Source organism: Anopheles coustani, chromosome 3, assembly GCF_943734705.1.
Source record: "Anopheles coustani chromosome 3, idAnoCousDA_361_x.2, whole genome shotgun sequence".
Classification (NCBI taxonomy): Eukaryota; Metazoa; Arthropoda; class Insecta; order Diptera; family Culicidae; genus Anopheles; species Anopheles coustani.
Window position 1 is genome coordinate 25309973 of NC_071288.1, and position 19155 is coordinate 25329127.

Genomic DNA, 19155 nt, shown 5'->3' on the forward strand with positions numbered 1-19155 from the left:
AAAGTGAAGAAGGAAACCAAATGACCTTCCATGCCCCCGCCCTCCTCTTCGCATGATCATCAACACGTTCGAGTTCGGTTTTTTGCGTGTTTATTCTCCGGCTCTGATAGTTTACGGTAGATGTAGTAGTAGTAGTAGTGGTTGCAGCAGTACTGGTAGTATAAAACGCATATGTTTATAATGATGTGCTCGAAGCACTCGCGTAATGAGCTCCCACAGTTGCCACCAGCCATCCTCCCAGCGTCGTCGTTGTTCACCGCATCGTTTACACTGTCGTTGGTGAAATCGTCGTCGTCGGCGTCGTCGTGGTCGTCGTCTTCGTCGTTGTCCTCGTTGGTCGTTGAATGGTGGCGATCACGAGAGGATCGTGTCGTCCAGGTCCTCCTCTTTGCCCACCGCCTGCAGGGCCACCTTGCGGAGGACCTTGCTGACGACCTCGTTCAGCGAGTCACGGGCGCCCGGCTCGAGTAGGGTCACGCAGCGCTGGTAAAAGTCCTCGCCGTCGCGCAACCGCAGCACGTGCACTAGCGCGATCTCCGAGTTCGAGCGGACGTAGCCGTTCTTCTCCTTCGTCCCGTTGACCAGGCTCGGAATGGCGAGCTTGAGGTACTCGGGTGCGGTACGCTCGGGGGGTACGACGCGCGCCAGATAGATGCAGGTTTTGGCGAGCAGCTGCTTCACCTCGTTGCTGCTGTGGTTCATCGATTTCACGAACGGTGCAATCACACCGGTCGCCAGCTTGACCGTCGTGGTGCCGCCACCGTCGGCCACCATACCGTACTGCAGGAGGTAACCGGCTGCCCGCACACCGTTCTGCGCCACCGCGATCTTATCCGATACGATCGCGCCGGTGATTACCTTGCAGATCTTCGGTTCGTGCTTCGGCACCAGCACGTTGGCAGGATCCTCCTTCAGCGCTACCATTAGGGCGGCCGTGCGACCATGGCGCAGCTGTGCATCATCACCATAGTCTTCGTTGAGCATGTGCGTCACCAGTGCGTCCTCGAGCTGATCCGGTGCGAGCCAGCGGGCGAGCGCACCGAAGCATCCGGCCGCGGCAGCCCGCGAGATGTCCTCCGGATGGTCAAGCATGCCGGACAGTGTGGTGTAGATCTGTTTCCGCAGTGGTTCCGTCATCTTATCGCCGGCCAGCGTTAGCAGCCCACGGAGCGCTTGCAGCATCGTCTCGCGAACGCTCGCATCGTCCGCGTTCTTGATGCCGTTGTGCAGCTCCACGAACAGCGGATCGGGGCGGGTGTGGATGAGGATGAGCTCGGCCAGTGCGTGGCCCGCCTTGATACGCACCACCCGGCTCGGGTCGTGCAGTGCCTTCAGGAAGGTGGTCTGCAGCTGGGGCAGGAACTGCTTCAGCATGATGCCCACCTTGTGCAGGAGAATGGCGAGTGTTTCCAGGACGGCTGCCTTCACACCGGCGTTGAACCGATCACCCAGGATACGGATCAGCGGGCCGGTGATGTGCACCACCGAGGGTTGCAGCGAAGCCGGCGAGGTCAGCTGAATCACCTCACCCAAACCTTGCGCTGCGTTCTCCTTCTCCTCGGGCAGCCCGTTGAGGATCGCCTCACGGAATACGGGCAGGAGTGGCGTGATACCCTTCGGCAGACAGAAACCGGGCAGTTCGCCACCCTTCGGTAGGTCGCTGCTGGCAAACTTGACCGCCTGCCGGACGTCCGTTACGTGCGCGATCTGTTGCGTCGAGTCGAGCGTTTTCGTCACCGCCGACAGGGCATCCCACGAGCGCTGCAACACGTCCCGATCGCTGTCGGCCAGCAGGCGCAACAATCCGCGCAACAGTTGCGGCACGTATTGCGAGTAATCGCCCGGGGAGTGCGTACAGAACGCGCACAGTAGCGTGGCGGCCGCTTTGCGCGTGTCCGGTATGTCCGATTTGGTGGACTCCATCACCGTGTCCATGATCGTCCGGATGCCGACCTCGTCGCTGACGGACAGAATAACCGCCTGGCAGTACTCGAGCTCTTGCACTTCCTCCGGTGTGCCTTGGGCGGCGGCCAGCGCGGATAGGAGGGCCGGCAGGATCTTCGGCAGGTACTTGGTCAGTGCCTCGCCCGCCACCGACGCGAGAATGGAGAGTGCCTTCGTGTTGACCGGGGTGGCCGTGAGCTGCGGAATCAGGTAGGGTAGGACGACACGCGATTTGATGGCCATCACCTGCCGCAAGCCATCCAGCGTCCATTCGGCCACATCCGGATCGGGATCGGAGAGGCTTTCCAGCATCGAAGGAAGAATGTCCTCGAGGGCACGCGATCCGACCGTCGTGTGCAGTGAGTCGAAAGTTTTAGCTGCGGCCTGACGCACCTCGGGCAGTGGATCGGCTAACGCTTTGCGTACCGTCGGCACGAGGCTGTTCACGAACGTGAGCACCATGTCGCGCGAGGTAGATGCCATAATCTCCGACAGCCCAATGCAAACGCCCTGTCGCTGATCGGCCTGATCCGAGTTGAGGCCACGCTCGAGGATCGGAATGATTTCCGGCAGGACACGCTCACCCAGCTTGCGTACCAGATCGCCGAGCGTGCGGGCTGCCACCTGTCGCTTGTCGTAGCTCGTGCTGGCCAAACAACCGAGCAGCAGGGAGAACAGTGTCGGCAGGATTTCACGCAACGTACGCGGTGTGTTGGTGACAACCACCTTCCACACGTGCAGGGCGGCCTGGCGTACCATGAGCGAGACGTCGCTGCGGCCCATATACAACCCGGCCAGCACCCGATTTCGCCGATCGCCTCCGAGACTGCGTATGATCGCCTTGTGGCTCTGCTCCGTACCGAAGTTGTCGTCCTCCGAGGCCGTCTGCGTCGTCATCTTGCCCGACACGCCCGAAATCTTGTACAGCAGATCGCCGAGCAGCTGCACCGAGCTGTACCGGATGCGCCAGTTATCGTCGAACAAGCCCTTCTCCAGCTCGGGCAGCAGCAGCGCGATCGCCGACTCGGCGTACAGGTTGACGATTCGCTGGCCAGCCTTTAGCGCCGTATCGCGCACGTACTCGTTCTCGTCCGCGAGCGCCTTCAGGATCGGGTTGATGATCTGCCCAATGTACGGCGTAAAGTCGTTCGGGAAGGCCGACGGCATGTAGATGAACATCATGATGTAGCCATCCTTGACGTGTGGCGCGATGTCGGTGCGCTCGGCCGTGGCGATAATTTCCGGCATCAGCTTGTGCAGTTTCTCCACGCCGAGCCCACCGACCACCTCCGAGAGACCCTGGGCCGCGCCGGACCGATCGACGCTGCTCGACTCGGACGTGAGCGTTTGCATCAACCACGGTAGGAGGTCTTCGAACGACGACTCACCCATCCCGCGCACCATCGCCCCGAGGGCACGGGCCGACACGGCACGCACCTCCGGCACCGGATCGAGCAGCGACGTCTTGAGCCCGGGAATGATGTTCGGCAGGTAGGGCGTTAGGTCCTTCTGGTCCGTCAGCGAGTACATGTTGCCGATGATCTGCGCCGCCATCTTGCGCGTCTCGGTCGAGCGATCCATAAAGGCGCGCTGCACCACCGGCATGATGAGCGCCAGCGAGGGTGCATCGATGAAGTGCACGAACTTTGTCTGCAGCAGCGACTGCAAGCTAGCCGACGTCCTACCCGACGGATCCTCGAGCGCTTTCAGCAGCTCCGGTACGATTGCTTGAATTTCGGGATTTTTGATGACACTCCCAATCACACGCAACGCATCACCGCCCGCCTCCTGCACCCGGATGTGCGAGTCACCGAGCACCTCCATCAGCTTGGGTACGATGCTGGGAAGGCAGGAGGAGAGCTGCTTCGGGGCACAGAACGCCATCGCACCGAGCAGCTCGACCGAGGCCGTCTTCGTGCGCCACGAGTCCTCGTCCAGCGCGTTCAGCAGCGAGGGAAGCACGAGCTTCACACCGTGTGCCGATAGCTTCGCCATGACCGTCTTGGCACACTCGTCCGCCGCCTCACGCACGTACGACGACGAGTCGCCGAAACACTGCAGCAGGTGAGGCAGGACATGCACGATATACGGCTCGAACAGCCGGCCAAGCGTGCTGCACAACATCTCGAACGCAAAAAGCGCACCCTCGCGGCACTTGTAGTTCTTCTTGTCCTGGATGTGCAGCGTCAGCTTGCTCATGATGTCGAGCTGCTTGAGCGAAAGGATGCCCAGACCCTTGACGATTCCTGCAATGCCGTACGCAGCGCCCCGCCGTACGCCATACTTTTCCGACTTCACCAGCTGCTGCATCAGCTTCTTCACCATGGCGGGCGCCTGATCTTTGGCGGCGGGGATCAGATGCGGGATGCAGTTGGCGACCGCCTCCTGGACCTGCTGCGACGGTGTCGCAAGGGCGGCCAGCAACCGCTCGATGATCGGCATGATGCGTTCGTCTTCCCGATCTAGATGGCGCGCCAGCGAGCCCATCAGAATGACCACCGCCTGGCGGATGTTATCGTACGCGCTGTGGCTCGGTGCTTTGTCGAGGAAGTGCTCGAACGTTGGCAGCAGGTAGGCAACGCTGTCCTTACCGTGGTGCTCCACGATCGCCAGCGACGCCGCCAGCATCTCCTTGTGTACGATCTCCTCGCGATCGCGCAACCCGTGGCGAACCATGAACTGCATTAGGCTCTTCACGAGCTCGGGCGTTAGGAAGGGCGCAATGTTGCTGAGCGTAATGGCGACCCCGCGCCGCGGTCCCCACGGGTCGATGGCCGGCTCTATCTCCCGATCGAACTGATCCAGCTTGGCCGGAATCATGACGAGCTTTTCACGGTAGATCTCCAGCAGCTGCTCGAGCACCGACTCGATCGTCGACGAGTCTTCCGTAAGGATGGTCACCAGGGCGGCGGCGGCCGCCTTCTGGATGCACGGTTCCGGATGGATAATGTCCTTCATCAGCTCGTCCCCCATCACGATCGGCAGTTCGTAGTGGCCCTCGCGCCACAGGTTCTCCGCCAGCTGGCGCGTGTCCTGCGAAAGGTCGTGCTTGGCCACCCACAGGCGGCGAGTTAACCGCAGCCCCAGCTCGTAGTCGTCCGCGATCGAGGGCAGCACGTCGATCATGATGGCGAGTGCCCGAAGGGCCACATCGCGTACCGCATCCAGCTCGTCCTGCAGTGCCATCAGCAGGCATTCGATTTCTCGCTGATCCGCCCGAGCCGCGTACTCCCTGCCGGAGCTACTCTCCGCCACGTCGAGCAGCGCGGCGACGGCCTGCGTTTGCACCCGCCCGCGGTGGCTCTGGGTAAGCCGCAACAGTAGCTTTATCATCTCCAGCCGCGGCATGTACAGCGGATGGTACAGGTCCTCGAAGTCCTTCCCATCGACCGTGTCACCCTTGAGCTGCGCGTGATACGCGATAATCTGCACGCCATTGATCACCAAACTTTCATCCTGTTGCGCCTCCGGCAGCGTGATGGCCCGCTTGAGGAACTCGAACGTGTAGCTGAAGGAGGGCGCGTTCAGCAGGTACCCCTTGGCACCGTCCTCCTCCCGGTGCACGTTGAACATATCGATCGTTTCATCGTACAGCGTCACGAGAATGTCGCTCACCAGCTCGACCAGGTTGGCCGTGCACCAGCTCTCCTCCAGATCGCAATGTGGTTTACTGAGCCGTATTGTCGCAATCGAAATATCCCGCCCCAGCTCCACCCGATCGCCGGTAAAGCAGGTGTCCTTGAGCCGGAGATACAGCTTCACCATGGCCGGCGCCGCGAGGGGAGACGAAAACACGCGCAGAATGGCCGGTAGTAGCGTGGGGAAAAACATCGACAGTTCCTTCGGGGTACCCTTGGCGGCGCCCTCGATCTGGGACACGAGTGTCGTGATGGAATCGTTCAGTGCCCGCAGCCGCACCTTGATAGCGTTCTCCTTTTCGCGCTGCTTCTCGATCACCTCCTTCTGCTTCGGTGTCAGCTGCGGTGGCTTCCATTTACCTTCCTTGCGCCGCTTCTCTTCCAACTCGCGGCGCAACTGTAGCTCTTCCAGTTGTTCTTTGTAGCTGAAATTGTGGGGAGAAAAAGATTGATAATTAAATGTTCTTGCATGAACAACATCACCCTCGTATTACACTACGTAATCATGGTGATCTACTCGCCAAAACACGCCAACTTTTGATTTCCAACTATCTTACCTATAAGCCTTGTTCTCTCGCTTCATGTGTGCCGTTTGGATCTGCTCGTCCGAACTCGGAATGACGCTCTTATCGTACAGCTCACCGTCCGGTGTCAGGTAGGTAAAGTACTCCTCGTCCGTGACGTTTGACATGCGCGAATTGTTCAGCTGATCGGCCACGTTTTTCACCAACACTGGCAGGATAAGATCCGGACTGAGACGCGACAGTGTCCCGAGCGTATTCTCATACATGGCCGTCGCTTTGTACGAGCTGAAGAACGTTTCTTCGATCTGGGCCGTATTGAGGGCGATAAACTGCTTGCCGTTTAGTTTGTATTGCACCAAAATATTCTCCCAGAGGTTCGAGCTGATCGACACGGCCGCCGGATGATGCGTGCACAGCATCGCGCTGAGTGCGAGCGACTGAGCGTCGGCATTGGTGAAGTTTTCTACGCTGCAAATGGCCCATATGGTATCGATAAGGCCCTGGCCTGGAGTAACACCGTCCTCCTGCGGTTCGCCTTCGCCGGCAATCTTTGCCGTCTCCACGTAGCGGGTCAGTTCGTTGAGTAAACTGTTCGCCAACGTGACCCCGTCGGAGCTGTTCACCATCTTCCGTACCAGCGGTAGGCAATAACGGCGCACCTTCGCATGGGCCGACATCATGCATACGATCGCTGCCCGGAACAACGGTTCCGCACCACCGCCCTTCAGCTCATCCCGGTGGTTTAGAAGCAGCTGCTCGCATATCACCATCACGTAGCAGAGCGTTTCGACGTTTGTGGCCGCGAGAAACTTCTCGCCGAGGAATATCTGCTTGCCCATGTCGAGAACGATGTTCCAGAAGTCTTTCAGCTTCTCGGTGACGGCGGGATTCGTTAGCAGCAGGATGCAGGCCGCTCCGACGCCTTCCGTAACGAGCGGCGTTTGGGCCGGGTTTTGGGCGGCCTTTTCGACGATTTTCGAAAGCGTCGTGCTGAAATCGTTCCCACTCGGGAGCTTGCCATGGCGAAGGCAGGAAAGGAACCACTGGAGGTAGCTCGTGCGGATGGGTTGTGCCTTCGCATCGAGACCCTTCTTGAACAGTTGCACCACTTTCGGCGGGATCTCACCCTGGTAGTTTACCGTCCAGAGGCCAAACATTTCCAGCGCATGGCAGATGACTTTCTCCTGGATTTCCGATTCCAGCACCTTGGTGAAGTATTCACAGGTCGCCGGGAGGATAGTCTGAATTTGCTTCGATGGGATGTTGTTGTAACTCAAATTACCGGCGCCCTAAAAAGGAGTAACAACTCGTCAATTTAATTCTATTCAATTGAAAACTAAGCACCGTTACTCACTTGCAACAGGTTTATCCTTAGCTCGGCCACGGTAATCTTCCCACCGGAACCATTCAGCACCGCAAACACTTCCTTGAGCAGCGCTTCGATTGCGCTTGTGGTGCTACACTTGAGAGCGACCTGTTTCAACGATTCCACCGCTTCGAGGCGTACCGTTTCCTCCTTCGAGGCCAGATTCTGCACGAGCGGTTTACCGAGCTCGTGCGCATGATCGCTGATGTCGAGCTCCAGTTCGTTCACTATTGCACCGACGGCGCGCAGAATCACTTCCGCCGATCGCAGCATCGACCGCTGCAAGGTGGGCACGATGATCGTCCGGAACTCATCCTTCGTTAGCGCCTTCAGCAGTACCGAGCACGCCCCAATGTCGCTCGCGTGTGGTTTTGTCTTTACCGTTATCAGTCCCTTCACCATGTGGTCCAGCAGTTTGGCCTTGTTCTGATCGAGCAGCGCTACCGAATCGTACTCCTGCTGTGAAAAGCGCAAAATGGCACACAGCATCACAATAACGCCGGCCGACGGTTCGAGCGTAAGCAGCTTGTCAAAGTAACGCTGGGCCTGTTCTTCGTCGCGTGAGAAAAACTCGCGCAGAAAGCTGAACGCCTTGTCCGATATCTTCTGTATGCCCGAGGTGAGCGAGAGCTGGTAGAGGCCGGCTTGGATTTCGAGCAGCTTGGGAAACTCTTTCTTACCAACGGCCGACTCGTGGTCAGCGTTGGAAGCGATCAGATTTGCCCATCCCAGCGCCAAGACGGCCGCCTGGGCACCTTTGATCGGTGGAGCCGCGGCGAGGTCCTTCGTGAGCAGTGCTTTCAGTACGGCATTGAAGTGCTCATAGGTCAGATCGGGATGCTGCTTCAGCACCGCCACTAGCAGCTCCCGCACGAGCGCCTGTGATTCTGGGTCCTTGTATTTGGTAAGGGTTGTTCCAATCACTTTACAGATTCCTCGTACAATCGTGGCGTTTATTCCTGCAAGATAGCGCACAAGATAGCATTGAACATGATTTCACAGTATTGTTTAACTCCCTCCCCCCCCATCCCACAGCTGGGATGATAAAAACAAATTGAGGTTAGAACGAGCTTAAACACATACAGCGATGGTAGTTTGCCGGTTCTATGTGATGTAAACACGATCTACAACCGATGACCACTTACCCGGATTTGGTAAAACGTCGATCACATTGCGAAACAACTCTGGACGTTCCTCGACGGGCACATTTAGCACCCGGTTGGGTAAATCTTTCAGTGCCTTAGCAAGCTATGATGTTGGCAGTTCGATAGCCGGGACAGAGAGAAAGGTTGAAGATAAGTGAAAATGTTCACCATTGCCCGTCGGCAGTGTTGCAGATTGGCAGGCAGGTTGGAAACAAACGATACGTGTTACTTACATCGGCATCAGCCATTTTTGAGGACAAATGTAACCAGTTTTCAGCGTGCCAATCCTGTCGTCGAAAACACCACACACAAAAAGCTGACAACTGGACAAGCGGTCGTGTTTTTTTTCGCCGACAATTCGTAGTGACAGTAATCGACACACATGACATATTCCCATGAACTAGCAGTACTTGCATCATCTTGAAATAAAAACAGAATAAAATTACATTACAATGCACCGTTTACGAGGTTTAATATTTAATACTTCTTATTTATCAATATTGCTATATTAAAAGAAGGAACGCATGAAAAAATCTTTAAAATTATGAGAAACTAACGTCGTTGTGCAACTGACAGCACAGGTGTTGTGGTAGTAACCAAAATTCCGTTTGTTTACAACCAACACCGCTACCTGACGCCCGTGTCAGCTTCTGTTTGTTTTCGTTTTCTTCGCATCGTCGCGGCGTTGGTGGCGATCGTTTCAGTTTAGTTTGTGTCCGTTTTACGTGTTTTTTTGTGTGAAATTTAAGTTTTGCTCATTTTGTTTAGTGTTTTACAACCTCCAGCCACCAGCATGTGATGAGTGATTCCGATGAAACGGACATTTTGTTGTTGATTCCTCCGGATTTCTTCAACTGTGAGTCTCCCGTTGCGGAGACGCTCCGACGAACCACTGCCAACAACTGTTCGTTCGGAAGTGTGGATTGTTTGTCGTACGAGTCATTTGCCCATCGCAACAGCACACTTTCGATGGCCGGAATAGGAAGTTACTCGATGAACGGTTGTTCGGCTGCCGAACGTACCGAACAATACGTTGCATCCACCCCGTTCAAACGACACCCCGGGCACCCGGAGCCGCACAAGGAGCAGCAGTATATTCTCCACGAAATCGATCAATACCTTCAGGAGGGCGATCACAAACAGCCCCAGCAACACCACCCATTGCACCATCAACACAACGGCGTGCATAGTCCCGATGGATCGCTGCTCGATATCAACGGGTTGTCGATGCACGATTACCCTTCGCTCACAGGGAACGACTTCCACGGGCTAGTGAAACCGGCTCCACCATGTGGGCCAGTTCCACAGAAACCACCACGAAACGTACAGAACGCAGCGTCTACTAAACCGGCCTCTAAAAATGGAAATCTCCTCAATCTAAGCGATATTTGGTACACGAATGGTGCACCAGGGCAACCCGAATACTCGAAAGCCCTCCAGGAGGAGCGTCTACGGCGGCAGCATTGCGAACGTAACATCCAATCGTTACAGATGAAATTGCTCGAGTACGAGGAGAAAATATCCGTTGCCCTGTCCGTTGACAAGGAGAAGGTGACCATCATCGGCAACCTCGAGCAGGAAACGACTCGGTTGACCAGTCGAATAAGGGACATGGAACTAAAGCATATCGAAACGCACGAAAAACTGATGGCGGAAAATTTGGAGGTGAAAAACAAGAACCTTTTCCTTGAGAAGGAAATCACGGAAACGTTGAATCTCGTCCGAAAGTTGGAGGCCAAGAACGAAGCGTTGGAGACGAAAGTGGAAACGCTCGCCAGTGCCAACCGGGACGTGAACGAGGTGCACAAACGCCAGCTGGAGGATCTTCAAATACGTCTTGCCAACAGCCGCGACAATGAACGGCAGCTAAGGGAACAGCTGGGAAAGTTGCGCAAAGCGAACGACCAGCTGGGGGCAGATTTGGAGAGCGAACGGAAGAAACTCGCCGATGGTGTGCGCTTGAGGGCGGATTTTTGTGCACTAAAAACGAAAACTGATAGCCTAGGGAAACGTTTCACGGAGGTCACACGCGAAAACGAAAGTTTGCGCGAACAAACGAAACACATGAAGGAACAAATCCTTGTCCATCAGGAGGAATCGGTAAGCAACGGCGAAGGTGAAATCTCTTTAACTGTTAAAACTCAAAACTGGTTTCTATATATTTTAGAAAAAACTGCTTAAAGAGCTGGAAATACAACGAGTTTCGCTGAAAAAGTACTATCAATCCCAGCTGGAAGATGTTGTTTCGGATAAGCTAAAAGAGTTCCAGAAACAGCTCACGACCGTTGAGGCAGAGCTGAAGGATGAATCGCAGAAAAAGGAACGATCACTGACCGATCGTGCCAAGCGACAGATCGAACTGATCGATCACAAACGCGAGCAGGAGATACAGCTGCTCACGGAACGGTACAATGAGCAGGAATCGCTCTACCGTCTACAGTTGGCCAACTCGGCGAAGCGCATCCACGAGCTGGAGGAAAAGCTGCACACGATACAGCATCGGCGGGCCGATATTGCCGAACAGCTGCACCGGATAATGGAAAACCAGTGGAAGCAAGCACTGGATGTGCTCATGAGCCCCGGGCAGCGCGGACAGGAGAACAACTCCTCCAAACTGTCCGATCTCGAGGCCAAGTCGAAGCAGTTCAATCGCTTCGCGCTCAGCCAACTCGACAAAGATCGTCTCGATGGTGTGCGATCACTGAAGACATCCGTTTTGACCGACGAGTCCGATTCTTTCCGTACGCCAGTTCCGCAAACGACAGCTGAGCGTCGGTCGACGGACGCCGGCCATGTCCCCACGTTTCCCAAGGAACTACTTCACAATTACATCGAGTTACTGCTGGAAAAATCACCCAATGATCTCAAGCGACTGGAGGAGGTGCTATCGAGCTGTCGAAAACAGACCACCAGAGAGGGGACAACGCGCGATGTTGCAGGGACGATGAGCAAATCTGCGTCAGCCACCGCACTCAATCAGCTCGGTGGGAAGCCATGTTCCGGGAAAACCCCTAGACCGTGGAAATGAAACACCGTAGAGGCCTTTTATTAATTGTAGACTGATTTCTATTAGATATCAATTGTATGTAACTTCAAATATACGGAGTTAGACCTGCTAGAGTTGCGCCTTGGGGACGCATCATTTTTATAGGTTGTGTATGTTTTAGCGAATCGGAATTCATGCAATAATAAAAATGATTCTATTTAATGACCATCAGCTAGCTTTCTTTACACTACGAAACAATAGATTAGGTTTATGGTCTCATTCCGTTTATTCGATTACTACGCAATACAGATCATTCGATAATATATATTATAATAGTTATATTACTATAATATTTCCCTTAATTTTTTTATATTTAATGCATTCGATTAATTTAACCCCAGTACACATTTGGTGAGTTTCGCGCAGCATTCACCTCGCATCTAGCGGTTGCCACTGGACCATCGTCGACTCGGGTTTGATTCGTACGAGTATGGTTTACAAACCCCCTAGGAAATTACTGAAGGAAATATATCTTTCTTCACTACACGTACAGTTATGGTATGAATCTTGAAATGGGTGTCTGCTCATGCTAGCCGGCAGTGCTTCTCCTCTCACTTTCTAGCAGTTATCATACAATGTTTGGGTAGCGTGAAATTAGCTATCGATACGCGCGAATTGATCCGGCAATCGGTGAGTGTGGTTCAAGCGCCAAGACTATCCCTAAAAGACGCCGGTGGTTGGGGGGGTGAGAAAAGTAGCGCAAAAAGCTGAACAGCAGTTGAATGATGCTGGCATAATGAGACGATGGTTCTGGTCGGTTCCTGAAATATGGCATACAAGCGCATCACGTCAACGACCGCGACGACGATTGGCCATCAATCAATGATTCTTTTGGAATGATTCATTCAGTTCTTCTCGGTTTGTTTGTGCCATCGATTGGCTCGTCTTGCGTGCTGTGCAACGCATCGTTGAGTGGACGTACCGCAAGGTACCAGGTATACGCAAATGTTGAGTAACACACAAAAGAAAAACATACATCGCGATGAGGAGAAGCATCGAGCAACAATTAATACCTACACAGTTCCACCCGGTCCTGGATATCGTTCGGAGAGGGGACAAGGTTCTTACTCCAACGAATTCAACGTCAACAACTGTTTGAGAACTTTCGTCTGTGATGTTTCGCGGATTTCGCCCGCCAGGAACATCTCGTCCACGACCGTGTACACCTTGTAGAAGTTGAACACCAGATCCAGCTCGCACACGTTGTGGAAGTACTCGTTCAGCACCTCGACAAAGTTGTGGATCGCTTCCAGGTAGCACAGATTATTGTCGTTCACGTCGACGCAAATGCAGAAGTACAGCCCCGCGTACCGGCGGTACACGATCTTGAAGTTGCGGAACTCGACAAAGTTCGTGTGTTTCGCGTCACGCACCGTCACCACGGCGTGCACCTCCTCGATCAGCTTTTGCTTTTCGTCATCGTCGAAGTTCATGTACCATTTCGCTAGCCGCGTTTTGCCCGCACGGTTCTGTATCAGGATGAAGCGAATCTGCAATGCGATGTGTTGTGGGTGGAAAACGGAAGTTTGTTATCGGACGAACTGGTGATAGGGCACTTTCTAGGATTCCGATACGCCTGCTTACCATCGTGAATGATGTCGGTCAGCTTAAGCGGTGCCTTTGGGGGTGAAATTTCTTGCAGAGAGCGCTGGCCACTAACTATTCGCAGCGTTTTTCCGACGCGCTACGAATATGCAATCCAAATCTTCAAACTATTACTTGACGAGATTGATTATCAATCATCCAGCTATTTTTTCATTTCTTCTCGTAGAAGAAGGGTCTTTGACAGCACTGAACCCTCGAGCCGCCTATGTTTATACTGCTGTGTTATGGGATGCTTTATGGTAAGGCAAGGGTTGTGGTATTTTGCAATCCAATGTTTCTCATGCAGTGTTCTTACTAGTTATGTGAAATTATTTTAAAATAAATTACAATGGACTGCGATTCAAGCCATCTTGCTTATTTTTTCAAATTCATGTAACTTTACGTAGTGGAATTTTAGTTTGATCGAACAAGTATGAGCATGGTGTATGTCAAATTTTTATGGAAACTGACAGAGCTGAAACGAAGGTTTGTTTACGAATTCCAAGAGATTAGACTGCCAACAAATGGTTCCGCAACGCAAATAATCATTCCTCGAGTCGTACAGTCCTTTAGGCGGAGTCTTCGAATGAGCAATCAGTGTCTTGTCTGAGTTTTCGTTAGTTTATTTGACTAGTATTTGAGTGAAATCAAGCCAACATGTTAGGCCAACTTGCTCGTACGCTTCGCACGCTCGTCCTGCCTACCAGGGCGTATTCAAATGTGGCCGCGGCAAACTTCGCCAAACTGCAGGAGTTGGCAATGGAGGAGAAATGTATCCTGGTTAACGATCAGGATCAGTACACAGGCAGCATATCGAAGCGGGACTGCCATCGGGTGGATGATGAAGGCAACATTCGTCTGCATAGAGCATTTAGTGTGTTTCTGTTCAACAGTGCTGGTGATATGCTGCTCCAACGAAGAACCATCCACAAGGTATGCTTTTTATCATCTGGTGGGCTGATTGTACCCACTTTCTCCCACAGATTTCACCCTACACAAGCGCCAGCGCCTCAATCGTTCGCTCCGTTTCCATCCTTACGTCATACAGGATGAATAATTCAAACGCTAGCGATGATTGTTATTCCTGATTTTATGTAGATCGTGCTTCTTTTATTTGTGTCTGTTTATGTTTTGGTATTTTGTATGACAACGAACATGATTCGTTGGGTAGATAACGTTTCCCGACTGCTTTACCAACGCCTGCTGTAGCCATCCGCTGTGGGACATCGAGGGCGAACGGGAGGAACTGAATGCCCTTGGCATACGACGCGCCGCCCAACGAAGGCTGAACTACGAGCTCGGTATTCCGATGGCTCAGGTAAGTTAAAGGCAACATACAGCAAAAACACACGTTTACTCCTGCATTTACCGATCATTTCCAGGCGAGGCCAGAAAACTTCCACTACCTCACGCGCATACACTACGCCGACCGGGGCGACGGTACGTGGGGCGAGCACGAGATCGACTACATTCTGTTCTTGCAGAAGGATGTCGATCTCAAACCGAACGACTCCGAGGTGAGCGAAGTGCGCTACATCAGCCGGAAGGAGCTGGACGCTACGATCGGTAACCTAGATGCACCGCTGACGCCCTGGTTCCGGCTTATCCTGCAGCACCGTCTACGGCTCTGGTGGGATAATCTGCATCAGTTGGGAAAATACGAAAACCACAAACAAATCGAACGATTTTAAACGGATAACTATACCAAAATGGGCATTCGACCACAGGAAAAACCAAGGCATCGGTGATCAGCGAAAACTGAGCTGCAAGTGGTTAAGGTGGGGCAATATAATATATGATTTCTCTATGATCGTTGTTATAGTCGTAAGGGTTACCTGTTGTGGAGGAAAAACTTATACAGATTTACTTATTTTTGTAACAATTTACAGATGAAAATGAATAAACAATGAATCTTCAATCATAATTTCACTAAGCAGCTTTAATTTTTTACTAGATTACCGTTAAAGCACAGCAATTAATTTTTAATTACCTTAAAATAGTTTTCCAGAAGTATTGAAGCAAACTGAGAGGCGTTCGATCTTTTCTCTTTTTTTAACGTAAACCGTTGGATTTCAACCAAAACTTAATTTGAAAGCTAATGAGTATGATTTATTTTTTTTCTAATTTTACACCTTCTTTTCAAGAGCTGAAAGGGGAACGATCATCCAGTTTCTAATTATGCCCTGATAGCATCGCCAAACAACCTTTTTAACCATAAATTCTCATCCCCACCATAGCAAGATGAGCATCCACATCGGACGCTATCTCCGAGCGTCTCGAGACGTGAGAAAACCGGTGCCCCCCTAACCAACGTTGGGGTCTAAAGACGTTGTGACGTCACAATTTCTTTTCGCTCTTTGCGTTCTCCCGGTCCTCGTGGGGTGAACCGCTGAACGCATGAAAGGGATTGCTCGCGGATGGCCGCGAAGAGTTTTCAGTCGTGTACGAGACACCGCACGAGGTGGTCGCGAACAGCCACACAGAGAAGGTGCGTATACACACCGGAAGTGTGTGACCCGTGGACGGTTTTGCGTGTGGATCATTTTATCGCACTGTTGCGTACCGAGTAGGGCAGGTTGGTGGCTGCGTGAAGCTAAACGTGCCCAACGTTCCAGTCACGCATGTGAGTTTCGCGTATCACTCCGCGTATAGCAGGGTCTAAAGGAAAATCCCGCCATACAAAAATTCATCAAACGTCGCGTGAAACCGTGTTCGTCGCGTGAAACCGGGGTACATTGCAGCATTGCACCCTAATTGTGTTGTTTCTGTTGGCCATTTCATGCAAATTGTGTGTGTATGTGGTGCAAGTGTTCAAAAGTGGTCCAAAGAAGTGCCGGAGCTCGTTTTGTGATCTAGTGGTGGCCCGAAACAACTGCACGATCACACCAAACTCTTCTGGGGGAAGGGGCAAAAAGCCACTTAGCCAACTCCACAGTTTGAGAACTTGCCAAATTAAAACCTCTGTAGCCCTTCCACGGAGATAAAGAAAAGCCCCAAACCGGTTCGGGTCACATGAAACCGCGGTACAGCAAACTGCAGTGACCACCACGGTACAACGAAGAAGCAGACGCAGGTCGAAAAGTGTTGAAAGTTTGTGAAAAGGAAAGTTTATTTGAACAGCCCCAAACGAAGCCGTGTTTGTTTTGCTCCTGTGCCCTTGCGGTAAGTAGAACGGTCACGTATGGCGTTCACGTTCAGAATACGAGAACGAAGAAGCAGGAACCGCGAGAAATCGCGGCACCGGTGGTGGTTCTTCGTTTTATTTTGCTTCCCAAAGTACGCTTTCTTCGTTGCCCCTCCTAACCGGTCCAACGAGCAGAAAAAACTTCGTATGGAAAGGGTGATCGCCATCGTTGTCCTGTATCCAAAGGGCGACGATCTGGTCAGTGTACGATCGATGTTTCGATGATCGATTTTACATCGCTTTTGCATCGTCCCTTGCGGGTACCGGGCAAGGTACAAGGAGGGGGATAATGAGGGTATTGCTGGCCTCGTTCCTGAGACGGATGAGCGTCGGGGGCTTCGTATCAAGGAGAGGCCAGCGGGCGATGGAAAGTGAACGTTATCGGCGTACCCCCACGCGGATTGTGAGTTTTGTTTGCTGAAACTTTTACTTTTTTTATTTGTGCCATTTGTTGAGAGGTTTCGAGTGGTTGTTTGGTTTATTATTTATATTTTCCAGACACCCCTGAAAATTGTTGCTGTTTACTCAAGGTTTGAAAACTCGGTCACGCCATTTTAAACTTTCTCCCAATTGGAACATAAATCAATTGTGGATTTTTCCAATTTGTAATGAGAAGATGCGGGTGTGACCTATTTGAATAATGGTTACTTTTCTTACCTTTTAGCGACGATTGCAATACTTATTCGTGCGGTGTACGAAACGGTTCAACACACCCCCTTTTGGAGGGTTGGCAAGCAATGGCGCCGGTTTGCACTACTTGTTATTCATGTTTCATGCTACCGTGTGTTGCAATAATATTCGTGAAACGGAATCGATAGCAGGCATGGCGTACATGTATGTTGCCCTCCGTCACGACCAGCACCGGCACACTTGGAAACAACCGATAGAAAGACCCCAAACGGAGGGGTGTTTTTTATGTTTTCGTGTATAAAAAAAACGATGCAATTCCTTGTTCGATAGTGGAACGGAAACCTTACGGACATCGTCCCGGTGTGCATTTCAGTGCACTCCAGGGTACAACTGTTCAAGCAGCACACCTAGGTTGACGATTGGATAAGACAGCGTTTTTTAGAACTAAGAGTTTTAATACCACAAGAAGGGCTCGGTTGCCTCAGTAAAGGATTCCCCGGATCAATTTTCAGTAAGTAGTTGTTGGTCTGGGTTCGAAAGACAATCTCCTCACTGGCTGAGAGAACGGGAGAACAGGCTAAGCATATAAATAGCCTTGAGGCATTTACCTTCGCAATTACCCCGTTGGTCGTTTTTTCTCTTCTTTTTGGGCTCACTGCTCTTGTAAAAGCCTCCAAGCAACAACGTGCCTAACCGGTCGACAAAAAACTAAATTAAACGGTAGCAACGAACATGAGCGTCATGAACGGAAACCTTTATGCCGTCGCACCGCAGATACTCTGGCTCTGATACGCTAACTCCATTCCAGCCCACGAGCTCCGCAAACATTGGAAACTGGAGCCTGGTACTTGCCCAACCGCACTGGCCGTCTGTGTGATTGGCTTGCAAGCATCTAGTCCACCGACTTGATGAGGAAATGGAAGGCGTCTCAAGAACAAACGGTTGGGATTGTCAGGCAAACTTGTTTTTCGATGCAACACCGATGTTTATCGCCAACGAGCAGAACTCGTTCGCAAGGAGACTTTTCGATTCCTTAACGGCCAGACACGCTCGTAGAATAATTGCTTCGAGTGTGTGGGTTTTTAGGAGCAGTCGAACAACGAATGGTGTGGTAAGGTGGACGTTGGGTTTTTAGTAACAAATAAGCGTGTAGCTAATAACAAGAAACCCCAACTTGTTTAACTTTATTAACTAAAAATCGACATATCGAAAGTTCATCTCGTAAAATCTAATAACCAAAAAGAAATATCCCACCTTACCTACAGAAATTCGCTGCGACGCATCAACGCACCAATGTCTGGTGAAGGTGAAAACGCAACGTCTTTTCTAAAATTAACAATTCGTGTGCGTGCCAAGCGTAATTAAAATGTCAGATTACCCAATTTGATACAGCCGGTACGAGAAATGGCGAAAAAGGGCATTTCGTGACATGCATGGTTTGTACTTGACTTGTAAATAGGTCAAGTGTATAGTAACACCAAATGATTACGGTAAATTCAAAGTTGAATAAAATCGTCTGGACTATCGAATAGTAATATATGAAGTAAAAGGAAAAGGTTATACTTCTTTACGGAAATAAATAAAATGTTTTACAAACAACAATCATACGAACTTGAAAATAGATTTAAATCAGAGTTAGTAAATCAAACTAAAACACATGCTAAAGGCTCATACGACGCTAAAAACAAACATTCCTCTCTCGGTCAATGTTACGGTCATTGAACGCGTCCTCTGGACGTCTCCTTATTCGACCACCTTCCCAAATTGGAACTCCGTCATCTACCAGCGACACCCGAGCGTAGGATTCAATCATTTGCCAAATCGGGCGAGTACCGTTTGCCCACGACAATTTTTTTTTTTTCGACGAAAAACCCGGCAAACGAAAGTCAACCGGCAAACCCAAAACTACAAATAATAAAAACAAATAAACACCTTTGCAAGTCAACCGCCAAGCCAATGTTTTGAGCCGAGATAGAAACACAAGACAAGAAAGGCCTGAGAAAAGAAAACGTTCCAAAATGTGGTGTGGAATTGTATAGGAAAACTGTACAGTACAGTGAAGAGGAACTGTGTGGGTTGTGCTAGGTTGTCGCT

At 51.7% G+C, this 19155-nt stretch overlaps 4 protein-coding genes across 5 annotated transcripts; 2 read left to right on the plus strand and 2 right to left on the minus strand.

Moving 5' to 3' along the window:
- Window positions 1–81: 81 nt before the first annotated feature.
- On the minus strand, window positions 82–8953 carry LOC131271845 (stalled ribosome sensor GCN1). Its single transcript, XM_058273403.1, has 5 exons — window positions 8851–8953; window positions 8618–8720; window positions 7461–8431; window positions 6140–7395; window positions 82–6007 (listed from the first exon to the last, which is right to left on the minus strand). Exons 1-5 carry the CDS (start codon window positions 8863–8865, stop codon window positions 355–357), a joined length of 7998 nt encoding a protein of 2665 aa, XP_058129386.1. The 5' UTR covers window positions 8866–8953; the 3' UTR covers window positions 82–354.
- Window positions 8954–9353: 400 nt separating this feature from the next.
- On the plus strand, window positions 9354–11881 carry LOC131272469 (rho-associated protein kinase 1). The gene is made up of 2 exons (XM_058274210.1): window positions 9354–10717; window positions 10785–11881. The coding sequence occupies exons 1-2, from the start codon at window positions 9416–9418 to the stop codon at window positions 11643–11645; spliced, it is 2163 nt and encodes a 720-aa protein (XP_058130193.1). The 5' UTR covers window positions 9354–9415; the 3' UTR covers window positions 11646–11881.
- A 252-nt stretch (window positions 11882–12133) lies between these two features.
- Window positions 12134–13425, minus strand: LOC131272470 (AP-2 complex subunit sigma). 2 transcript variants are annotated; one of them, XM_058274212.1, is made up of 3 exons: window positions 13248–13425; window positions 12681–13153; window positions 12134–12556 (listed from the first exon to the last, which is right to left on the minus strand). In XM_058274212.1, exons 1-2 carry the CDS (start codon window positions 13248–13250, stop codon window positions 12728–12730), a joined length of 429 nt encoding a protein of 142 aa, XP_058130195.1. In that variant the 5' UTR covers window positions 13251–13425; the 3' UTR covers window positions 12134–12556; window positions 12681–12727. The 2 variants fall into 2 exon arrangements, with proteins under 2 accessions (XP_058130195.1, XP_058130194.1); XM_058274211.1 differs by having other exon boundaries at window positions 12134–13153.
- A 334-nt stretch (window positions 13426–13759) lies between these two features.
- LOC131271605 (isopentenyl-diphosphate Delta-isomerase 1) lies at window positions 13760–15176 on the plus strand. The gene is made up of 3 exons (XM_058273093.1): window positions 13760–14180; window positions 14419–14565; window positions 14630–15176. Exons 1-3 carry the CDS (start codon window positions 13905–13907, stop codon window positions 14936–14938), a joined length of 732 nt encoding a protein of 243 aa, XP_058129076.1. The 5' UTR covers window positions 13760–13904; the 3' UTR covers window positions 14939–15176.
- The last annotated feature ends 3979 nt before the right edge of the window (window positions 15177–19155 follow it).